At 40.3% G+C, this 24,255-nt stretch overlaps 1 protein-coding gene across 1 annotated transcript; it reads right to left on the bottom strand.

The window, feature by feature from the left end:
• Nucleotides 1-885: 885 nt before the first annotated feature.
• LOC103518039 (glucose dehydrogenase [FAD, quinone]) lies at nt 886-23,635 on the bottom strand. The gene is made up of 8 exons (XM_026829947.1): nt 23,583-23,635; nt 19,529-19,665; nt 14,847-15,179; nt 11,200-11,371; nt 10,648-10,793; nt 4,599-4,838; nt 3,479-3,619; nt 886-2,891 (listed from the first exon to the last, which is right to left on the bottom strand). The coding sequence occupies exons 1-8, from the start codon at nt 23,633-23,635 to the stop codon at nt 2,023-2,025; spliced, it is 2,091 nt and encodes a 696-aa protein (XP_026685748.1). The 3' UTR covers nt 886-2,022.
• Nucleotides 23,636-24,255: the final 620 nt, after the last annotated feature.

Genomic DNA, 24,255 nt, shown 5'->3' with positions numbered 1-24,255 from the left:
CGATTGGTTTGAACTTCAGGTTTAGAGATAGGATAGAGATATCTTGAGTATACTATTCTAAATTATTGGACTTAATGGGTTTTTATTTTGACCTTTCTAATTGCGACTGTAGACCCTACTTTTGTCAAAAACAAGGTCCTCAACCTTGTTTTTGAAAAGCCCAATTCAAACACCGCCTGTGATCCAAAATCCATAATTATGTCCTTCTTGTTAATTAGATTCATATTAGACACCCAAATCAGATAATTTCTTACCTTATTTCATCCATGACTAGGCATCCTTAAGGACCCATGACTAGGGATCCTTAAGGACCCTAGTCATGTATGAAATAAGGTAAGCAATTATGTCCTTCGATGAGACTACGAGATCCCTTTGCTACCCGTTTAGTCCTTTTGATGTACAGTGTACTGTTCGCCACCTATTTGCGTGTCCGACCAACACAATAGTACCTGAGCCTCTGTTGACAAACCCAGGGTGCCCACCTGGAGTTACGGCTTTCCTATCTTCCTGAATCTAGAAGTGGAATACTGCCTTCGAAAACGTTAAAGAACAACCCGCTCAGTCTAAAGGTGTGTCCAAAGTCGATCAACCATCGATTGATGTCGATCGACGTCGATTCACATCGATCGACGGCCGTGGCCTATGTGTGGAACTGTGGACATCTTAAAAATGTTTTGATGAGAACTACTTACATATATATACAGAAATTGTTTTGATATAAAAGAAGAGGCTTTTTTTAAATAATTTAAGTGGATAATCTTAATCTAATCAGGTAACTATAGCAAGGTAACTTCTTAAAGCTAAATTTATCAAATTTCAGAAAACCCTAAACCAGCAGTTTCTAAACTATGGATCCTTGATTAACAGCTAAGTACAAAGGTAACTTCTTAAAGCTAAATTTATCAAATTTCAGAAAACCCTAAACCAGCAGTTTCTAAACTATGGATCCTTGATTAACAGCTACATATCTGGGTGATCAGATCTCTCAGCAGTTTAAAAACGGCTGGTGTATTTACAAGTAAAATTAATTAAATTTAAAATCTAATTTACACAATTAGGTACCTGTCGTTATAGGAAATTCGTGTTACTAATAAATTCTTGTCTCTAGAATAAAATTTATTGAGCAATACGACTAAGTATCAAAATATAAATAAAATAAAATTTGAAATCAAAGATAATAACCTGATTTAAAATATCAAAGACAGTATAAAGTTATATTATGTCTATTTCATTTGTAGAAGGTAAGGACATTATTGGAGAAAAATTCAGGTTGCGTTCCAATTTGGCTTTTCCAATTTCAATTTCAAAGTAAGAACCTGCTAAGTCCCATTCTAAATTATTGGACTTAATGGGTTTTTATTTTGACCTTTCTAATTGCGAGTGTAGACCCTACTTTTGTACTACCTGAGGACCTTGTTTTTGAAAAGCCCAATTCAAACACCGCCTGTGATCCAAAATCCATAATTATGTCCTTCTTGTTAATTAGATTCATATTAGACACCCAAATCAGATAATTTCTTACCTTATTTCATCCATGACTAGGCATCCTTAAGGACCCATGACTAGGGATCCTTAAGGACCCTAGTCATGTATGAAATAAGGTAAGCAATTATGTCCTTCGATGAGACTACGAGATCCCTTTGCTACCCGTTTAGTCCTTTTGATGTACAGTGTACTGTTCGCCACCTATTTGCGTGTCCGACCAACCAAATAGTACCTGAGCCTCTGTTGACAAACCCAGGGTGCCCACCTGGAATTACGGCTTTCCTATCTTCCTGAATCTAGAAGTGGAATACTGCCTTCGAAAACATTAAAGAACAACCCGCTCAGTTTAAAGGTGTGTCCAAAGTCGATCAACCATCGATTGATGTCGATCGACGTCGATTCACTTCGATCGACGGCCGTCGCCTATGTGTGGAACTGTGGACATCTTAAAAATGTTTTGATGAGAACAATCAAGTAGGATGACTAGTATGCTTATTTTCTTTCAATTGATCATGGCGCTTGTTTTCATATTTGGACTCAGGAAACTCCCTGTTGCTGTTTCTTCATCATATCCATCATAGTGCCTTGATAGCTGGTACCCACTATATCGGAGTACCTCATCTTTTGACTATCCCGATGACGAGGTTGCGTATTTGATTTGGTCACATCTTCGTCATTAGATGGCACAAACTGGTATTGCTCTTGATTTGGTGCAGGGTTGGTGACGTCCGCTGAAGAGTCGCTTGTGTTGTATCTTACGTATTGTTCATATTGGTGACTTCTGCTTTCAGATGGTTGTTGTTGTTGCTGGTGGTGAGTTCTTTCTTTCACTCCAAACTGACCACTGTCTGGAGTTGCATACTCATCTACATCTTCCACAGTTACTTCGTCATTGTCTTCGTTGTAATAAATTCGCGAAGATTCGTAAGTCTGCTCCGGTCCAGCAACGCGTTCCTGAAGCCAACTGTTCTCAGGAGCGTTATCTTGCACGGGGTCGTAGAGAACTCTTTCATAGTTCTCTTTCACAGTTTGTCCTGTATATCCCGGATTGGGTTGTCCAGCAAAGGGATAGAAAGTCTGATTGAACGGGTTGTTCACATAGTCCGCATATTGCTTCAGGACATGGTCTTTATACCCGGACTGTTCCGTTGCTTCGCGGTACTGGTTTGGGCCTCTCGGTGGGGTGCGTTTTCGTTTCTTCTTCAGCGCCTCAGTACCGAACCAGTAGTCTTTGATCATGTCGGATCCCTTCTCGCCTATCATAATGACTGGGGCGTTGATATTGCCAGAGGTAATTCTGGGCATGATGGAGGCATCTATTACGCGAAGACCTTGCACTCCGTACACGCGAAGTGTTGGATCTACAACGGCGTATGGGTCTGAGTCTGGTCCCATTTTGGTGGTTCCTGTAATGAAAATGGTAAATTAGTATGAACTAATGAAGAAAATGGAAGAAACGAAAGAACCGTTTGTAGTGCTCGGCATCCTTCCTCCTTATTTTCTTGCCAAATCAAAACTTCCCTTTGTATGGTTATGGTTGGTGTATGATTTGGTTAGGTGTACGAGTATGGTGTATGGTTAAATCTGGGTTTCTTCCTTATAGAACAATTCCTGGGTGCCCAAAGGGATTTTAACCCCAATCCTTCCCACACAAGGTATCATGGCTGTCACACAGACAGGGGAAGTTCAACCTGCTCTACCATTACTACCCTTTTGTTTCCGTTAAATCGTCAAAATGGTAAAAAAATAATAATAATAATACATAATAATAAAAACCTCCTCGTCCCTTTTCTTCCTTATAGAACAATTCCTGGGTGCCCAAAGGGATTTTAACCCCAATCCTTCCCACACAAGGTATCATGGCTGTCACACAGACACGGGAAGTTCAACCTGCTCTACCATTACTACCCTTTTGTTTCCGTTAAATCGTCAAAATGGTAAAATAAAAACCTCCTCGTCCCTCATACAATCTCATACATATCTATTTTCTTACCCGACATGTGATAAATAGTCATCGTATATTGGCGAATATAGCAATCCCAGTAGTCATCCGTGTACAATTCAAGATGGCGACATCCTGGTACCGGCTTGGCGTGGAATTTGGCTCCGAATCTTTTCATGGCGTCCGTTTCACCTGGGAAGAAAGGGAATAGAGATGAGATGAGAAAGACTTCTCTTTTATCAACCTGTTACCGTCAACCTTGAGGTATTATAAATTATAACAGCACTCAGGGATTGTCAATCTATTTCGTACACTTTATATATTGCCAAATCAATAATGTCAATACTTGCAGAAGTGGGAAGACTAAAAAGTGCCAGTGACCTGAACATGTGCAAATTACTCCAAATTCCAGACAAACTTCACCTATTTTAGCTAGACTTTTCCTGGAAAAAAAAAAAACTTCGAGTGCATTATTGGATTTATCAATGAACGGAAAGAAAGGGATGTCCCCACGATAACACCATATTTTCCCATTCCCCGCCATAACACACACAACGTATCCATGAAAATATGGCTCAATTGCGGGGCTGTGTGTGCCCATGTAAACACTTGCCAACAGTCCTACATAGTGGATTCCGCACACAGGAATTTCGTTTAAAAAAAGTCCCCCATTTCAATTAATATGCCAGTGACCTGAACATGTGCAAATTACTCCAAATTCCAGACAAACTTCACCTATTTTAGCTAGACTTTTCCTGGAAAAAAAAAAAACTTCGAGTGCATTATTGGATTTATCAATGAACGGAAAGAAAGGGATGTCCCCACGATAACACCATATTTTCCCATTCCCCGCCATAACACACACAACGTATCCATGAAAATATGGCTCAATTGCGGGGCTGTGTGTGCACATGTAAACACTCACCAAGGGTGCAACTGTCCTACATAGTGGATTCCGCACACAGGAATTTCGTTAAAAAAAGTCCCCCATTTCAATTAATATAAAGGAATTTTAATTGTGTTAAGCATAAATGCTTGTCACAAATGTCGTTCCCTGCTTAATGCACTACGCTAAATTTTATGACTTCTAGATCCAACCTCTAGATCCAAAGTCCACCATGCTAACCACCACACCACTGAGGTTTCAATTAATATAATGTAAAACACTTACCAATGGCAAGGCCCGCTTTGACGCCTTCCCGCAGGACACGCACGTCATCCGGATGCGTCAAATAGTTGTGGTAGAACAGGGGATGCGCTAGCGGATTGTTACTCCGGAGCTTCATATGGCCACGCGACTTAGGTCGCAGGATCATCGGGAAAACCCCGAAGAGGTCCTTGTTGTTCAACTCGGAGAGGTAGTCGTCGTAAAACTTGTCCGTGAGACCGTGAGCGTGCTTACAAGCCGTACCTGGTTGTAAACATTATGTATTGTATTGATTTGTTAAACCCATAAAATCATACACAAAAAGCCCAATCTGAGGCTTAGGTGTACGGGCTAAACAACCCTAAAAGATGGGTTCAAATGTCGTTCCCTGCTTAATGCACTACGCTAAATTTTATGACTTCTAGATCCAACCTCTAGATCCAAAGTCCACCATGCTAACCACTACACCACTGAGGTTTCAATTAATATAATGTTATGTAAAACACTTACCAATGGCAAGGCCCGCTTTGACGCCTTCCCGCAGGACACGCACGTCATCCGGATGCGTCAAATAGTTGTGGTAGAACAGGGGATGCGCTAGCGGATTGTTACTCCGGAGCTTCATATGGCCACGCGACTTAGGTCGTAGGATCATCGGAAATACGCCAAACAGATCCTTGTTGTTCAACTCGGAGAGGTAGTCGTCGTAGAACTTGTCCGTGAGACCGTGGGCGTGCTTGCAAGCCGTACCTGGGACACGGAGGGAAAATATTCAATCAATCAAATCTCAATTTTTTTTTGTGGTGAAGCATTACAAAGTGCCTCCTTTTCAATCAATTTCTATACTTCAATAATCTTTTTGCACTGGTAATGCCGCCTCTGGTCGCTACTCGATTAAAGTAGCTACTTAGTTGTACTCGCGAGGCTGATCGCTATTCGATTAAAGTAGCTACTTAGTTGTACTCAGCGAGGCTGAGTGCGCCCCGAACTCCAAGCACAGAGCTGAAAAAACTTCGACCCCGCCGGAAATCGAACCCGGGACCTCCGGCGTGCAAGCTCAATTGCAATCCCGAGGGAAAGGATTTGAGAATGAGGATTTCCTTATACCTACATACTTAATAGCGAGGTCAATCTCGGATTGAAGTATTAAACTCAATCCTGAGACAATCCACGGTGGTAAAACTCGACCTTAAATGGTCCATCCCCCTTATTTTAATAATTTACCTCCATCAGATGGCGTGATATGGAGGATGGTGTCACAAGTTGATTGGTCATAGCTACCATGTTTGGGAATGATATGGGTTAATATTTGGACACTGGACACTATTGGTTGCTAACTGTTGTCACGGGACTGTTGCTAGTATGTTATTTAATAACAAACGTCAAGTTCTATACCAAAAGAATAAACCAATTGCAGGCTACAGTGGTTTCCTATTCACCAAATACATACTTCGGGACAGTAGCAGGGGATTTTGAAAATTCAAGGGTTGGTATTGGTGCAAGCAGGTCCATCGGCTTTTTAAGCCCTATATCACTGCGACCTAATTAGATCTTTTGTGACTTGATGGTTTGATAATATTTGGTAGCAATGAAATAACTGCCACATTACACGCGTGTGGTCGGTGTCGTAACATTCCCATCCAATAATACAACAGTCCCTCACTTGTGTCCATAGACCATAGCCTACTACTATTGGTTATTGGTTTGCTCTAGTATGTGATAGTCTAATAATTTGTTTAATATGTTCAATGGCTGTTGTTGTTTATATCTCCGTTTATATTTTTCGAAAAGAGAGCGTTTTTGCCTTCTGATGTTCTTCAAAAACCAATAAAAATGTTTAAAATAAACATTATAATATCCGTCAATTGCCATTGTATGATTTAATTTCAGATAAAATTACAACTTTGCTGTAAAAATTGGAAACCCCCAAATTCACCGGACATAGAAAATTAAGATGTACCTACGTTGTTCATAAATAATTGCGGAATAAATCGCACATACTTCACATGCACACGAATAATGTTTAATTCTCTTGTGCAATCCTTTACAAATTGGCAACTGGCACCCAAAGTGGGACTTAAAATCTGTGAGATTGATACTGAGACACGGTCAGCCTAGTGGTAACGCGTTTCCTTGCTATACAAAAGGTCCCAGGTTCAAAACCCAACATCAACTATATTAGGAAATTTGCACTCGTATTTGATTGCAAATATTTCAACGGGTTACTTTCTGATGTTCTCGTGTTAACTGTTGACAGTGTTGACCCAGCGCCTTAATGGTAGGCCTTAATTAAATAGTGTATCTTCTTGTCCATCTGATGAGAGACATCCCACAGACCACAATAGTCTAATATAGCAAATGTTTCATCGCTACGGAATAAATCGTGTTCTAACTAATTTGTATATTGATCCTAATGATAAGTTGATAACTATGTGGGCACGCAAGCTTCACATTAGACTTTAGAGTAATCGTGTGAGCACATCATATTAATCTCGGATTCTCAGATGGTTGTTGGTTAATAGTTCGAGACTATCTTATATCTGGATCAGGACTGATCAGTCTGCACAGGCGCGGAATCGCTTGTCTTAGGACAGCCACTCACTATGAGGTAGACCTGACACGTACACCTGACCAGGTCTACCTGACACCTGATGAGCACACACACTATCTGGTAGACTCTTCTAATGAGCACTCCAAAATCATTGAAGTCTCCAACCCGATGTTTTTAATTGTAAGTTGCAACATGGATAGTGCATCTAATGTTGTACCCATCTTGAAGAGTGCCTGCACCTATCTCTTTCGACTTAGTTAATGCACGTTACTATTCTGCCTGTGTAGACTTAATGCGTTCTACTTCTACCTGTGCACATTTTGCAGTTCTTATGTCACTCGGTAATTCTGCTATGCACTTGGCCGAGTAGGTATCAGTTGATTCTTCATTCATTAGCTATATCACTATCTAAACTTGTTGTACGTTAGATATGTACTTCAACTTGATGTAAAGTCTCCAAAAGAAACTTCTGTAAACTTTACCTATGAAATATGTATAAGACCTTGTTTAAACTGCGGGAGTAAAAGGACTTTTCAGTCTCATTCTGGCAGGATAAACAAGGTTTCTACCATTCTGTAAGTAGCGTCACTATTCCAATTACTTTTGTACAAGTGTTCGTGCCGGTATCGCGATTTAAGTATTTAGAGTATCCACGACGCTCCAAACTCCGTGATAGGTACGAAGAAACCCGAGCCCGGCCGAACCAAACAATAGGCTCGGTCATCAACGCGAACCAAGCGCCCGCATGCTCTTCTCTCTTCTCTCAAAACCAGCGACAACGTATGTATCTGCTCTCTCATTTTTCTTTGGTCTTTATGTCAAATCCAACTCTTGAGCTACCGACAACAAGGAAGCAGAAAAGAATCAGTTACTCTTGCTGCACCGCGCCGGTAGTGTGCGGAGCGATTTACCTGAAAGCATCAGTAGCTGGGGCGAGTTGAGCGCTCCGGCCGACAGGATCACCTCCTTCCGCGCAAACCCCTTATGGAGGCGCCCGTCCCGCAGGTACTCCACGCCGTACGCTCTTCGCGAGTTCGGATCTATCATCACGCGGGTCACATGACTCCACAGCGCCACGTGAAGATTCTTCCGGTGCTTGACGGGAGAGAGGAACGCTTTGGCGGTGGAGCAGCGATTGCCCCGCCGCATGGTGAACTGGTAGAGGGAGAAGCCGGTCTGTTGGGCGCCGTTGTAGTCGACGATGTTGTAGCCCATCTCCTCGCCCGCCTGTAGGAACCCGAGACCTGTGGGAAAAAAGAATTTTAGAGTTGAACTTTTTACTTGAAATATATTATACAAAAGAAGAGATTCGTAGAAGCTTAACCCATCCTTAACCCTGTTTGCCCCTACACCTAAGCCTAGGAGTGGGCTTTTTGTGTATGTTACACAAAAGAAAATGCACATCAATAACAGACGAAACGGATTGATTATAAAGTCAAAGTGACTTATGACCAGGAACCAGGAACACAATCAAAGTGTAAACCCAGAGTGTTTGTCCAGCCCCCTAACAATTACCCAACCAAAAATGATATTAGGGCCATTAGTGTTTTGAATCCACTTCTGCACTTGATTGTGGCAAATCTTCATTTCAGTGGCTCATGGATAAACTTACACTTTAAACTTTAAATCCATTATTAATAACAATCGTGCCTAATTGAAATACTTCAAAAAGAAATCGGACACAAAATACCGATTTAAAGTTCAAGTCGGTAATTTACCGTATTTACGAAATATGATTGTATGAGACCTGTTGTCGTCTTTGGCAGTGAAGAACTCGATACTGGGTATACCAACTTTGTTAACTTTAAGAGCAACAATAATGTAGGTTTGTCAGAAATTTCTTCATCGGTGAAGAAATGTGTGCTCGTAGATATTTAGAGACTTGTTTTAAATGGTCTATCTCTATCAGTCTATCTGATAAATGTTTTATAGACCTTCGTTTAAGCCAGTCGTGCTCAACTTTTTCTTTGCCATTGGCCACATTTGAGTCTTTCAAACTTCAAGAAACAAGCAATAGGTACATACATCGAAGGGTTCCCCCCAATACATATTTGGAGAAACAAAGTTAGTCACCGTCGCATCTTAATGGTTTGTAACCGGATTGGTGCCGAGGTGAATGTGAACAGGCTGAAAAGCTTGGAGGGCCAAATGCGACCCGCGGCCCACAGGTTGAGTATGACTGGTTTAGACTGTTGTGGCAGTAGGGATGTGTGTTGCTGGTGTCATTTGGTGAATTAACACATGATGTGTGACTTCTGAGTCTTCTGACTGACCAGTTGTATTGTTTGTCACTTGTCTAAAAGACCTTTAGACTTTTGATAAAGGTGAGTGATACGAATTTTAGATGTAAGTAGATACCACATTCACACATGATGTTTTCTCCTATTGCTGGTGCTTCTTTGCAGAACTGGCAGGGGTCTCAGCTATGCCTATTTTGTTTGGTGGTAATTGGTAATATCTTGTTGATAGTTGATAATTACTTCAAGTACCTACTCTTCATAGTATTTAGGTACTAAGGATTCTTGATATTGACTCTTATCATTTGAATTCTTGAAAATCATCAATGTTTGAGTGAATCGTCCAGTTTCCCAGACAAGCAAGGGTATACTACTTTTGAAGAAATAAAACAAAGACAGTTCCTTTTTTAAAATATACACGTAAGATTTTATTTTTATTTTAGGTATTTTGTACAGACATACATGTTTGTCACTTGTCTAAAAGACCTTTAGACTTTTGATAAAGGTGAGTGATACGAATTTTAGATGTAAGTAGATACCACATTCACACACGATGTTTTCTCCTATTGCTGGTGCTTCTTTGCAGAGCTGGCAGGGGTCTCAGCTATGCCTATTTTGTTTAGGTGGTAGTTAATTGGTAATATCTTGTTGATAGTTGATACCTACTTCAAGTAGTCTTCATAGTATTTAGGTACTAAGGATTCTTGATATTGACTCTTATCATTTGAATTCTTAAAATTCAAGTTTGAGTGAATCGTCAAGTTTCCCAGACAAGCAAGGGTATACTACTTTTGAAGAAAAAAACAAAGACAGTTCCTTTTTTAAAATATACACGTAAGATTTTATTTTTATTTTGTACAGACATACTGACAGCTAAAAATAATAGACAGTAAAATTAAAATGCTTTATTTACAAGATTATGCTACACTTAGAAAATTAAAAGGAAGGTACTAACCACATACATATACAATATACGCTAAAAATAATAGACAGTAAAATTAAAATGCTTTATTTACAAGATTATGCTACACTTAGAAAATTAAAAGGAAGGTACTAACCACATTACATATATGGTTTAGTAGGTACCTTCCCCTTGGAATCAATTAAATTTGAAGAAAATATTATTTTACTGATAACAATTTGTACCTATGTAGGTATTTGTAGTTTTGTACTGGTTCATCGACATTTATCCAAATTTAACTGGATTTGACTACCATTGATATGCTTTGCAACTCTCTTGACTGGTCCATCCCCCCTCTATCGATCAGTTTGACCCATACTTTACCTCCGTCAGAGGGCGTCGATGTAGATGTCAACATGAACTCAATGTCTGGCCAATCGTCGGTGATGTTACCATACTTGGTGGTGATGAATGCTACGGTCTCCAAACCTACTGATGACGTCAGCGGTCCCTTGCCCTGAGTAGCGTACCTGAAATACGAATAGTTTGTGAAAAACGGAGTAACATGACATTAATCGATCTATAGCTTAGGTATTAACCTGATTTTGGATTAATTCCAGTTCCAGTGGTTATCCGGTTTCCTAAGCCCCAACTTCATGTCCATTGGAACAATTGCAGGATCCGTCTTTAAGAATTTAAGATGGATTTACTTTAGCATTTACTTTAATTAATACAAACACTTTAATATGAGATTTCACATTTGCATGTAAGAAATTTCAAGTAGCATTAAAGTAATTATAATTTTGTGTTAAGCTTGTATGTGAGAAAACAAATGCTCGTCACAAATGTCGCTCTTCAATACAAGATGTATTGCTAATTTTTATGACTGGACTTGAACTCGAACCACCAACTTCTCCGAAGGTTCATCGTACTTACTTGACGGCGGCGCTCACGGTTACCATTCGGTTCATGACGAGGGACACCGGATAGTCGATTTTGAACACTATGCCGCCCACCGCAATATGGTCCTGAAGATTTTGACCCACTCCTGGGGAGTCGTGGATTAGGGGCACTCCTATCTCGGCCAAATGCTCGCGGGGTCCGATACCTGAGAGGGTTAAAATGGACAGGGGTAAAATTAGTATGTAGTTCAATGGACTGTAGAACTCAGAAAAAAGGGCCCATGATCTTGAGAGGTCCTAATAAACAAGTCTTAATCGATCACAAACTTGAATGAATTACTTTCCTAGCGTCGAATATTTTTTGCCAAATTTAATGTTACCTATATTTTTTAATTTCTATGAACGCCAGGTATTTAGATGAGTATGCAATATGGATTGTTCTCAATGTTTATGTCGTAGCTCATAAAAGTTGTACCTACCTACTGTATAGTATGAACATGAAAATAATGTTTAATTCAATGCTGGATAGCGCCGGTTATCAGCGAACTGCTAATCTGACTCTACTGTGTAGCGGGTCTTGAGGTGTGTCCGACTATGTCCACACATAGTCGACGCAACGGCCGTCGATCGAAGTGAATTGATGTGGATGGACGGCCGGTCGGCTATGTGTAAACACACCTTTACAGGACAACCTAGCTTAACCGGGTGCTGCCATGTGATGCCTACAAAGTAAATCTGTCTCGCACATCAATGTCACTTTATGGCAATCGAAAAGACTCTAAAAACATGAAACGAAATTCGCCATTTATCCTCATCATTCCGGGTATACCTATACATACGTAATTTTGTGTTCTTCCTCAATAAAAACTCGCTACAAGTTGTTAGACAAGACAATTGTGCAAGATGATTCATTGACAAATGTCAAGTGATTTGAGAAATGGGCAATCGATAGTCATAAACTTTGAGAAAGTTGGATACAATCACGTTTTTTGATTTATTTACCTAAAGTGGAATGTGGGACCTGTAGGTAGGAGGGCCGTATTCAAAAGTTGGATACAATCACGTTTTTTGATTTATTTACCTAAAGTGGAATGTGGGACCTGTAGGTAGGAGGGCCGTATTCAGGGGGGGGGGTCCCGTTACAAAATCCTGGATACGGCCCTGGTAGGTACATATTAGGTATTCATTAGGAAATATTTGCGTCACGAGAACGTCATGAATTCACAAAGAATTCCAGGCACATGTGCCTCGTTGTCTTCAACTTCATGTAAATTTTCCAACAATTAACTGGGTTTTTACAAATTGGATTCTGACCAGGCACATGTGCCTCGTTGTCTTCAACTTCATGTAAATTTTCCAACAATTAACTGGGTTTTTACAAATTGGATTCTGAAAAAAAAATCTTCTTTATCTTGGTGTGGTACCATATAATTTTCATACATACTATGTTAATAAGGTGGGCGAACATCAAGAGTTCGAAGCGCCAACCGGCCTATTCATATTTCAGCAAAATAGCACTGGCATATATCCCACCAGTGCAGACCCTCACGGCGAGGGGAGGCCTTTGGAATTTAGGACTCCCGCAGGAACATTTAGGGTCCCCCTAGGAATATACTAAAAATATCTGCCTATAATTTTACTTGGAGTAACCACCCTCTATCGACCGACAATTATGGAGTCACTATAATAGTATGCACTAATGCACTGTGGAGTACTTCGTTCTTTTTCAGAACTCACTCGTCACATCTGTAGCCAAAACCAAATGTCAGCCCAAAGCAATCATCCTATTTAGGGCTGATTCCAGGCACATGTGCCTCGTTGTCTTCAACTTCATGTAAATTTTCCAACAATTAACTGGGTTTTTACAAATTGGATTCTGAAAAAAATCTTCTTTATCTTCGTGTGGTACCATATAATTTTCATACATACTATGTACCGTGTAACAATTTCCCTTTAAAACCGATTACCTCTTGATTCGAACATTCAATGCAAAATATTTAATTTCAGATAAAATTACAACTTTGCTGTAAAAATTGGAAACCCCCAAATTCACCGGACATAGAAAATTAAGATGTACCTACGTCGTTAATAAATAATTGCGGAATAAATCGCACATACTTCACATGCACACGAATAATGTTTGATTCTCTTGTGCAATGCTTTACAAATTGGCAACTGGCACCCAAAGTGGGACTTGAAATCTGTGAGATTGATACTGAGACACGGTCAGCCTAGTGGTAAAAAGGTCCCAGGTTCAAAACCCAACATCAACTATATAGGAAATTTGCACTCGTATTTGATTGCAAATATTTCAACGGGTTACTTTCTGATGTTCTCGTGTTAATTGTTGACCCAGCGCCTTAATGGTAGGCCTTAATAGTGTATCTTCTTGTCCATCTGATGAGAGACATCCCACAGACCACAATAGTCTAATGTAGCAAATGTTTCATCGCTACGGAATAAATCGTGTTCTAACTAATTTGTACATTTGATCCTAATGATAAGTTGATAACTATGTGGGCAGTGGGCACGCAAGCTTCACATTAGAGTAATCGTGTGAGCACATCACATTAATCTCAGATGGATGTTGGTTAATAGTTCGAGACTATCTTATATCTGGATCAGGACTGATCAGTCTGGACAGGCGCGGAATCGCTTGTCTTGGGACATCCATTCACTATGAGGTAGACCTGACAGGTACACCTGACCAGGTCTACCTGACACCTGATGAGCACACACACTATCTGGTAGACTCTTCTAATGAGCACTCCAAAATCATTGAAGTCTCCAACCCCATGTTTTTAATTGTAAGTTGCAACATGGATAGTGCATCTAATGTTGTACCCATCCTGAAGAGTGCCTGCACCTATCTCTTTCGACTTAGTTAATGCACGTTACTATTCTGCCTGTGTAGACTTAATGCGTTCTACTTCTACCTGTGCACATTTTGCAGTTCTTATGTCACTCGGTAATTCTGCTATGCACTTGGCCGAGTAGGTATCAGTTGATTCTTCATTCATTAGCTATATCACTATCTAAACTTGTTGTACGTTAGATATGTACCTGCACATTTTGCAGTTCTTATGTCACTCGGTAATTCTGCTATGCACTTGGCCGAGTAGGTATCAGTTGATTCTTCATTCATTAGCTATGTCACTATCTAAACTTGTTGTACGTTAGATATGTACTTCAACTTGATGTAAAGTCTCCAAAAGAAACTTCTGTAAACTTTACCTATGAAATATGTATAAGACCTTGTTTAAACTGCGGGAGTAAAAGGACTTTTCAGTCTCATTCTGGCAGGATAAACAAGGTTTCTACCATTCTGTAAGTAGCGTCACTATTCCAATTACTTTTGTACAAGTGTTCGTGCCGGTATCGCGATTTAAGTATTTAGAGTATCCACGACGCTCCAAACTCCGTGATAGGTACGAAGAAACCCGAGCCCGGCCGAACCGAACAATAGGCTCGGTCATCAACGCGAACCAAGCGCCCGCACGCTCTTCTCTCTTCTCTCAAAACCAGCGACAACGTATGTATCTGCTCTCTCATATTTTCTGTGGTCTTTATGTCAAATTTTACTCGTTAACATTTCCAACTCTTGAGTTACCGACAACAAGGAAGCAGAAAAGAATCAGTTACTCTTGCTGCACCGCGCCGGTAGTGTGCGGAGCGATTTACCTGAAAGCATCAGTAGCTGGGGCGAGTTGAGCGCTCCGGCCGACAGGATCACCTCCTTCCGCGCAAATACCTTATGGAGGCGCCCGTCCCGCAGGTACTCCACGCCGTACGCTCTTCGCGAGTTCGGATCTATCATCACGCGGGTCACATGACTCCACAGCGCCACGTGAAGATTCTTCCGGTGCTTGACGGGAGAGAGGAACGCTTTGGCGGTGGAGCAGCGGTTTCCCCGCCGCATGGTGAACTGGTAGAGGGAGAAGCCGGTCTGCTGGGCCCCGTTGTAGTCGACGATGTTGTAGCCCATCTCCTCGCCCGCCTGTAGGAACCCGAGACCTGGGGGAAAAGAGAATTTTAGAGTTGAACTTTTTACTTGAAATATATTATACAAAAGAAGAGATTTGTAGAAGCTTAACCCATCCTTAACCCTGTTTGCCCCTACACCTAAGCCTAGGAGTGGGCTTTTTGTGTATGTTACACAAAAGAAAATGCACATCAATAACAGACGAAACGGATTGATTATAAAGTCAAAGTGACTTATGACCAGGAACCAGGAACACAATCAAAGTGTAAACCCAGAGTGTTTGTCCAGCCCCCTAACAATTACCCAACCAAAAATGATATTAGGGCCATTAGTGTTTTGAATCCACTTCTGCACTTGATTGTGGCAAATCTTCATTTCAGTGGCTCATGGATAAACTTACACTTTAAACTTTAAATCCATTATTAATAACAATCGTGCCTAATTGAAATACTTCAAAAAGAAATCGGACACAAAATACCGATTTATCACGCGGGTCACATGACTCCACAGCGCCACGTGAAGATTCTTCCGGTGCTTGACGGGAGAGAGGAACGCTTTGGCGGTGGAGCAGCGATTGCCCCGCCGCATGGTGAACTGGTAGAGGGAGAAGCCGGTCTGTTGGGCGCCGTTGTAGTCGACGATGTTGTAGCCCATCTCCTCGCCCGCCTGTAGGAACCCGAGACCTGTGGGAAAAAAGAATTTTAGAGTTGAACTTTTTACTTGAAATATATTATACAAAAGAAGAGATTCGTAGAAGCTTAACCCATCCTTAACCCTGTTTGCCCCTACACCTAAGCCTAGGAGTGGGCTTTTTGTATATGTTACACAAAAGAAAATGCACATCAATAACAGAAGAAACGGATTGATTATAAAGTCAAAGTGACTTATGACCAGGAACCAGGAACACAATCAAAGTGTAAACCCAGAGTGTTAGTCCAGCCCCCTAACAATTACCCAACCAAAAATGATATTAGGGCCATTAGGCCCATTATTGTTTTGAATCCACTTCTGCACTTGATTGTGGCAAATCTTCATTTCAGTGGCTCATGGATAAACTTGTGGATTATAAGATTTTGTGGTAACTCCTGGTCTTAAGAAATACTCTTTGTAGTGTTATCAAAGTTTTGTGATTTAGAACAAACTAAAATTTTAAAAAAACAATTTAAATTTTAATTATCTATCTATTATTAAGGTAGGCACCATACTTGGTGGTGATGAATGCTACGGTCTCCAAACCTACTGATGACGTCAGCGGTCCCTTGCCCTGGGTAGCGTACCTGAAATACAAATAGTTTGTGAAAAATGAAGTAACAGGACATTGATCTTGAATCATTGTTCCTTAATTCACAAAGTTACAAGGGCTTAAATAGTCGGTGATCTAATCAGGTCGCTGTGACGTAGGGTTTAACTATCGATGGCCCCTCTTATGCCAATGTTCCTGCATCGATCTATAGCTTGGGTATAGCCCGACCTTGGATTAGTTCCATTGGTTATCCGGTTTGCTAAGTCCCGACTTGATGTCCATTGGAACATTGCTGATGCGTCTTTAAGATAGATTTACATAAGAGGCAACTTTCAGCATATGCTGAGCATGCTTGGAAGTTAGCAAACATTTTAACATGAGATTATAAATCAACAAGCAGCATTAAGGTAATTATAATTGTGTTAAGCTTGTGACAAAACAAATGCTCGTCACAAATGTGAATGTTGCTCCTCAAGTAATACATCTCGTTAAATTTTACGACTTGACTTGAACTTGAACCACCAACTTCCAGGTCCCAAGGCTCATGATACTTACTTGACGGCGGCGCTCACGGTTACCATTCGGTTCATTACTAGGGACACGGGATAGTCGATTTTGAACACTATGCCGCCCACCGCAATATGGTCCTGCAGATTTTGACCCACCCCTGGTGAATCGTGAATGAGAGGCACTCCTATCTCGGCCAGGTGCTCCCGGGGTCCGATACCTGAGAGGGTTAAAGTGAACAAGGGTTAAAGGTTGTGGTTATGTATCGGGTTGAGGTGAGACAGGACTAGTTGAGACAGAATATTGTTTCTACAGGTTTAGCATGGGAGTGGTAATTTAAAAACAAGGCAAGTTTACCAACCTTGCCTATCTCAACCCGGTACATAACCACGATCAAAATCAGTGGTTCAATGGACTGTACAACTCGGGAAAAGGGCTCATAATCTTGAGGGGCCCTAACAAATAAGCCCCAATCGAATGAATGAATCAGAAACTTGAATGACTTACTTTCCTAGTCCTAGTCGAACATTTTTGCCAAATTTAATGTATTCATTTCTATGAACGCCAAATATTTAAATGAGTATGCAATATGGAACGCTCTCAATGTTTATGCTCATGTGTTGCAGCTCATGAAAAGTTGTAATATGAACAATTTATTGAAGATGAAATGTGGAACTCATAGCTGGGTGGCGCTGGTTATCAGCGAGCTGCTATTCTGCCTCTACTGTGTAGCGGGTCTCACAAGACAACCTGTCCTAACCGAGTGCTTCCATGTAATGCCTACAAAATGCCCCGGAGGGAGGGTGTCAAAAAAGTTAACAACTATTTAAAAACCTTGTCAGATACAAATGTATGATGTGTGTTATGAGCACTGCCATTGTATGCTTGAGCATAAAAAGAAGATGGACCCACAGAATGTACATATTTCAATATCCGCAGAAGCTCAGGAGGAATCACTTGTAATCACTAATTCCATAAAGGTGCCATAATCGACACCGCGCGCCGTCTATAGATGGTCCATCGACGAGGTGAAGAGATGAATCTACTCGTATGTTGTCGACCATTCATCGAGTCGACGGCGTTGACTATGTGTGGACGCAGCTGCTGCCCCGGAGGGAGGGGGTCAAAAAAGTTAACAACTATTTAAAAACCTTGTCAGATACAAATGTATGATGTGTGTTATGAGCACATAATAACATAATATTCTGTTTAAATACTGGTTTGGAACTTTAATCATATACGGGTGATTATGTCACTGGGGGCTAGACATGGCGTTGATAGTCAGTGGATAACATGGGGTCAGACGATAAAGAGACCTCTGACCTTCATGGCGAGAATTTTGAAATTTTAAGAATGTTGAAATATTGGAAAATACTAATGTCAGCAGTGGCGCTAAACCCCGGTACATACGATACGATTTGTCTGCAGACGTATCTTCCAACTTGTGGCCTTGTCTTTTAAAGGTGCCATAATCGACACCGCGCGCCGTCTATAGATGGTCCATCGACGAGGTGAAGAGATGAATCTACTCGTATGTTGTCGACCATCCATCGACGGCGTCGACTATGTGTGGACGCAGCTGCTGCCCCGGAGGGAGGGTGTCAAAAAAGTTAACAACTATTTAAAAACCTTGTCAGATACAAATGTATGATGTGTGTTATGAGCACATAACATAATATTCTGTTTAAATACTGGTTTGGAACTTTAATCATATACGGGTGATTATGTCACTGGGGGCTAGACATGGCGTTGATAGTCAGTGGATAACATGGGGTCAGACGATAAAGAGACCTCTGACCTTCATGGCGAGAATTATGAAATTTTAAGAATGTCGAAATATTGGAAAATACTAATGTCAGCAGTGGCGCTAAACCCCGGTACATACAATACGATTTGTCTGCAGACGTATCTTCCAACTTGTGGCCTCAAAGCCTTGTCTTTCGGCAGATCCTACGTATGTACGGCCATTTAGAACAAGAATTTTGCTCAAACATGCCATACACAGATCTCCTGGAAGACTAGATTTTGGGATCAAGTTGGAAAAAAGTCTGTAAACAAATTGTATGCATTAATACCAATTGGCCGAAATAAAGTCAAGGATGAATGCATTGAGAGGTCAAGGTATCCACGAACAGGTAAAAGGAACAAGTGTCCTTTTTGTCTAAACCGAATCAAACTTTAGATTTTTTATAATAAAATATAAAAAATCCCATAATCTAGAATCCTAGAACATACAACTACACCTAAAACCTGGATAATAATGATAATAATAACAACAATATGATGATGTTACATTCTTGTCTCAGTAGTTTATTTTTTCTTTTTTGCAACTTCACGAAGATGTGGGTCTTCAGTGAGAACTTAAAAGTTATAACATTATTTTGTGACCTATTCACCCTCATATAAGCCTCTGTGTCATGTGACTGAATACTTCCTCTAGCTCGAAGCTACATATGTGGCTGCTTAAGCTTATCCACTTGCTACCAAGACCTTTCATCTTCGAGTACAAAATGATGCTTGGAATATGTATTATAGCCTATGGGAATGTGGGGGCACTCTCTTCGATTTGGGGACGATAATACCTTAGCAGTTACAGTTCCCTCTATCAGACCTCTTTTTTTTTTAACTCACCTAAGGGCGTATTCCAAGGGGAATCCTGCACGGTCAAATAGCCTCCAGTGGCGTGGTACCTGTCGATCTTGGCGAGGTAGGGGTTTCGCTGATCCATGCTCTTCTTAAAGTAGGGGAGGACTTCTTCGATTGTATCTCTTTTTTAATCGAATCTTAAATACTGAGATACGAGTGTCGACATGTCCTGTGTTAAAACTTGTCGAATTAAGTATGTAATTATACCATGATCCTGACACTAGTTCGCACCATAATGTTTTGGTTACGTACCTAATGCTTAAATTCTTAAACCCTGCTAAAATTTTGACAAAATTTGGTACATATCAATGTAATTTATCCAATAGAATGGAATTTCATGTGATGGACATTGACTAGTAAATGGAATGCCCTTATGTCCCTCAATCACTACCATCTTTGTTGTCTCAGTGTGGGAATTTGGTTGCCAAAATCTGCAATAGCTTCGATTTTGGTCATAGGTTTGACATGCAATTTGGATGTAATAATTTCGTTGACACAATTAAGTATTGCAGAATTACTCAAACTTCAAACTTAGTTGACATAATGATTTTTAGTTTTTTTCCTTTACTTAAACCATTAGTTATAACTTATAAGTAGCAGGTAGACAATACATTTATTCACAAATATGTTGTAGATAAAACACTGAAATATGTAGTTTGACAGTGTTATCTGTTTAAGATTTAGATTGGTACTAGTTCTTGGTAGTTCTTGCAACCTTAAGCACACAATATTAACAATGTCCTAAACCAAATACAAGCAATCAAACTCCAATTTAATTGTTCAAAGGTTTGAAGTGGTCATTTCCAGCGATATGGCATTATTGGATTTATTGGCATTGATCCATCTCCTGTTGATGTTACAGAGACAATGTAGGTACCGACCTCTCAAACGTTATAGATGTTGTATTGATAACAATATTTAAAATTAAAATGAATAAATCACATGAATATAATGAATCTCTAACATGTATGTTTATGTACAGATTACATCATAAGATCCATACGCAATCATGCTGAGAATGCCCATACATATTATGTACAATGTACATTGTACATCTTCCTCAATACATTCAGAAGGATATTGAGTACTACTTACTTACAATATTATTTAATATAAAATTTTGGAGTTTTTCCCCCTAAAACTTCCTTATAACATCCAATGTCATTGGTCATTATTACCAAATGAATGAGGAAATCATGAATATTTCTGCGCTTTCGGAACGCGGAGCGCAGCTTTTGCGCAAACCTGCCTCCAAGGGGGGGGTCCAGACGGACGAAACCGCCCTGGCGAGCGCAGAGCGTTGAGATTTTCTATTCGGACATACACAAAAAGCCCATTTTGATTCTTAGGTGTAGGGGCAAACAGCCCTCAAGGATTAGGTAAGCTACGAATCCTAATGGTAGATTCCGATCAATCCTTCATTCCGATGAGATGGAGTTTTCTTCATCCGTTTCACCCTTTCATCGGAACCTAATCTGCCCTTAATCTCTAGTCCCAACAGTGTAAATGATATATTGTCTCTTTTTTGTCGCCTTTTCCCGTGTACAGACGAGGTCGGCGTTTTTCGTCAGCCTCTCAATCAGCTTTGGGGTGATTGCTTTGGGCTGAACCAGGCTACAAATTTTTCGAGTGGATGCCTTTCGCACTCAACCTTTTGCTATTTCTTTAGCAAGGGGTGGTATACTCCCTGTTTAAAGTCCCCTAGCTAGACTATAAATGAGATATGTATATTCTATTCTACCCTGCCCTTGTGCATATGACGACCTAATTTTAAGAAATGACCACGCTATCCCCGTTGCTAACATTGCATTGGTTCAATCAAATAAGACAATATGAGCAGACACGGAATGTTAAGTAAGCAAGCAAACAAGTATCGAAATCTAATTTACTACATCCTCTAAAATACTCTAAATCCATAATACATACATATAATATGTTAAAATCATTGTACCTAATAGATAACCTATTAATCCTACATAATTTCGATAGCATCTACAAATCCGCCGGCATATCTTGTCCAAGTTCCGTTTTGGGTTATAAATAGGTCAAATTGGAACTGTTCTTGTTTGGAAAGTGAAGTGACATCATCGTTGTCAGATTATCGCCTCGTAACTTATGTCTTTGGGACGATATCTTATTAGGATATTAGTAATAGGTTTGACTCATATACTCATTAGTAATAGTCCTACCAGATGGTTCAAACAATCTTAAGCTGTGTCCAAACATAGTCGACTGAAACCGTACACTGCCTCGACAACATAGATTCATATCTTCGATCGATCGACGGGGTCGACTATGTGTGGACACATCCTTAGAAACCATTAATGTGTCTTTCTCTTCTACTTTCTTTCTGTAGGTTTCATAGAGGAGAGGAAATTCTTATCGTCCCGAAATTGAGGAGAGAAGGAATACTGGATAGGAGAAAGCCAGCCACTCCAAGAACAAACCTTATCTGTTTAGGATACCCGCGACTTTGCGCTTACAAGGCAAGCGCGTTATCCTTCCACTTAACTACATTGGCTCTTTAGTCTCCGATTTGATCTCTTTAAAGTCTAACTCACTGTAATCTCTATTGCAAGTCGTCGTGATAATACACCATCAATTATTACTGTACTTGTGTGTAGTTTAAATGCTTTTGCAACGGATGAGAGTCACTTGAATGGATTACTATAATTTACTCTAACTCCGAACAATGACTAGACTGTTTTCGGTCGACGTTTTTCGTCAACCTCGCAATCAGCCCTAACTAGGGTGATTGCTTTGGGCGGACATTTGGTTTTGGCTACAAATTTTACGAGCGGATGCCCTTCGCACTCAACCTTAGCTATTTCTTTAGCAGGAGAAATTCAGGCTGGTATACTCCCTATTAAAAGTCCCCCAGCCAGATCACATCTCTAGTTCGATTCTGAATCGCGTAGTCTCTCGTACGTGGGCTCAATATTCGCTATATTTCGCAAGTTTTCCTCTCGATTTAATTTGACTTTCAAATGAGCTACATTATCAACTTCTGAACGAATCAGGTTTGCATATTTGCAGCGTCATGTATTTGTAAATTGTAAACAAGGTGTTCGCTATTGACGGATATTGAAGACCCTCGAGGATACTATTTATTCAAGCATCTATTCAGAGGTGGACCTACAATGGAGCACCAAATCAGAGGACCTACAATGGACCCTCAAAATTGTTTCCTATTGTTCTAGTAGACGGTATTGTAGAAGTTCTCCCTGTTGTTCTTGATGAACCAATATACAGTAGAACCCCGATTATTTCAATTTAATTATTTCAACTCTCTATTAGTTCAAATCCAAAAATCAAAGGATATCCTACCTTATCAGAGGAAGAGATCATTGAAAGTGTTCAAACTAACGAGACTAATGAAGAAAACAATTTCAAAGACATGTCTTTGGTTGTTTCTTAGTTTGTTTTATTTAATTTCGATGGAGTATTTTTTATTCCCTCCGATTTGATCTCTTTAAAGTCTAACTCACTGTAATCTCTATTGCAAGTCGTCGTGATAATACACCATCAATTATTACTGTACTTGTATGTAGTTTAAATGCTTTTGCAACGGATGAGGGTCACTTGAATGGATTACTATAATTTACTCTAACTCCGAACAATGACTAGACTGTTTTCTTTTATTCCCCATTTTGTTCTTTTGTAACTAAACGTTACCCTCTTTTCATTGTTTTATACAGAACCTCGGTTATTTCGACTACCCTCGGTCCCCATTAGTTGAAATAATCGAGGTTCTCCCGTATAGTATAACCAGTCAAGTGGATTCGATCTCAATTGAAGTGTTTAACTTGGTAATCTAGTTCCCTCCTGCCCGAACCCAAGGTTACTGGAACTATGACATAACGAATGACTAGAAGAGGTTAAACTCACAAGCTCACGTAGTGGTTACCGGTCGCTATAACCAGTCAAGTGGATTCGATCTCAATTGAAGTGTTTAACTTGGTAATCTAGTTCCCTCCTGCCCGAACCCAAGGTTACTGGAACGATGACATAACGAATGACTAGAAGAGGTTAAACTCACAAGCTCACGTAGTGGTTACCGGTCGTATTGCCCACGGCGCGGCAATGCCGCATGCTGCAGGTTGCTGTTGCCGGTTGCTTCCTAAATTGCCCCAGTGTAAAGGTACCTTAACTGGTAAGGTGACGGTGGTATTGTGGTATATTTCTATTGCCAGGTGTGGAAATATCCAACTTGGTTACATGGTTACCTTTCTAGAATGTGTAATGATTTATGATACACAGTTCTTTCATTAAGTTGTGAAATTTTAATGACCTTTCCATGTTGCTCTTCAATTGACATTCTACACAGAGGCATTCCTTCTAACTTCTAACGCCGCTGTTTAACTGGTAAGGTTTTTAGTGACGGTGGTATTGGTCTCCATTGGGCGACAATCTACCCACCTCCTCAAGTCCTCACATTAACATCAACGCATCAACCTGCCTGAGTGGGGTCGGAAAAAGGCAATGTTCAGATGGTCACCCATCGTGATAAAAACCATGCGCAATGTTGCTTAGTTTCAGTGATTTGTTGGTAACTGGTGATAGGTGCATTCATCTAGCGCCGCTGGCTTCCTTGAGGGAAAAAGAAGAATTCCCAAGCTTTCATATAATTTTGCATTTACTTATAATTTTAAACCTGTTTAACCTCAGATGCCTCCAACCAATCTTCTTTTTTAACCTCAGGAACCAGTTCG

The sequence above is a fragment of the Diaphorina citri genome, unplaced genomic scaffold (assembly GCF_000475195.1).
Source record: "Diaphorina citri unplaced genomic scaffold, Diaci psyllid genome assembly version 1.1 scaffold2054, whole genome shotgun sequence".
In the NCBI taxonomy this organism is placed as follows: Eukaryota; Metazoa; Arthropoda; class Insecta; order Hemiptera; family Psyllidae; genus Diaphorina; species Diaphorina citri.
Note: the sequence above shows the minus strand (reverse complement) of the source record. Positions and strands in the feature narration are given on the sequence as shown.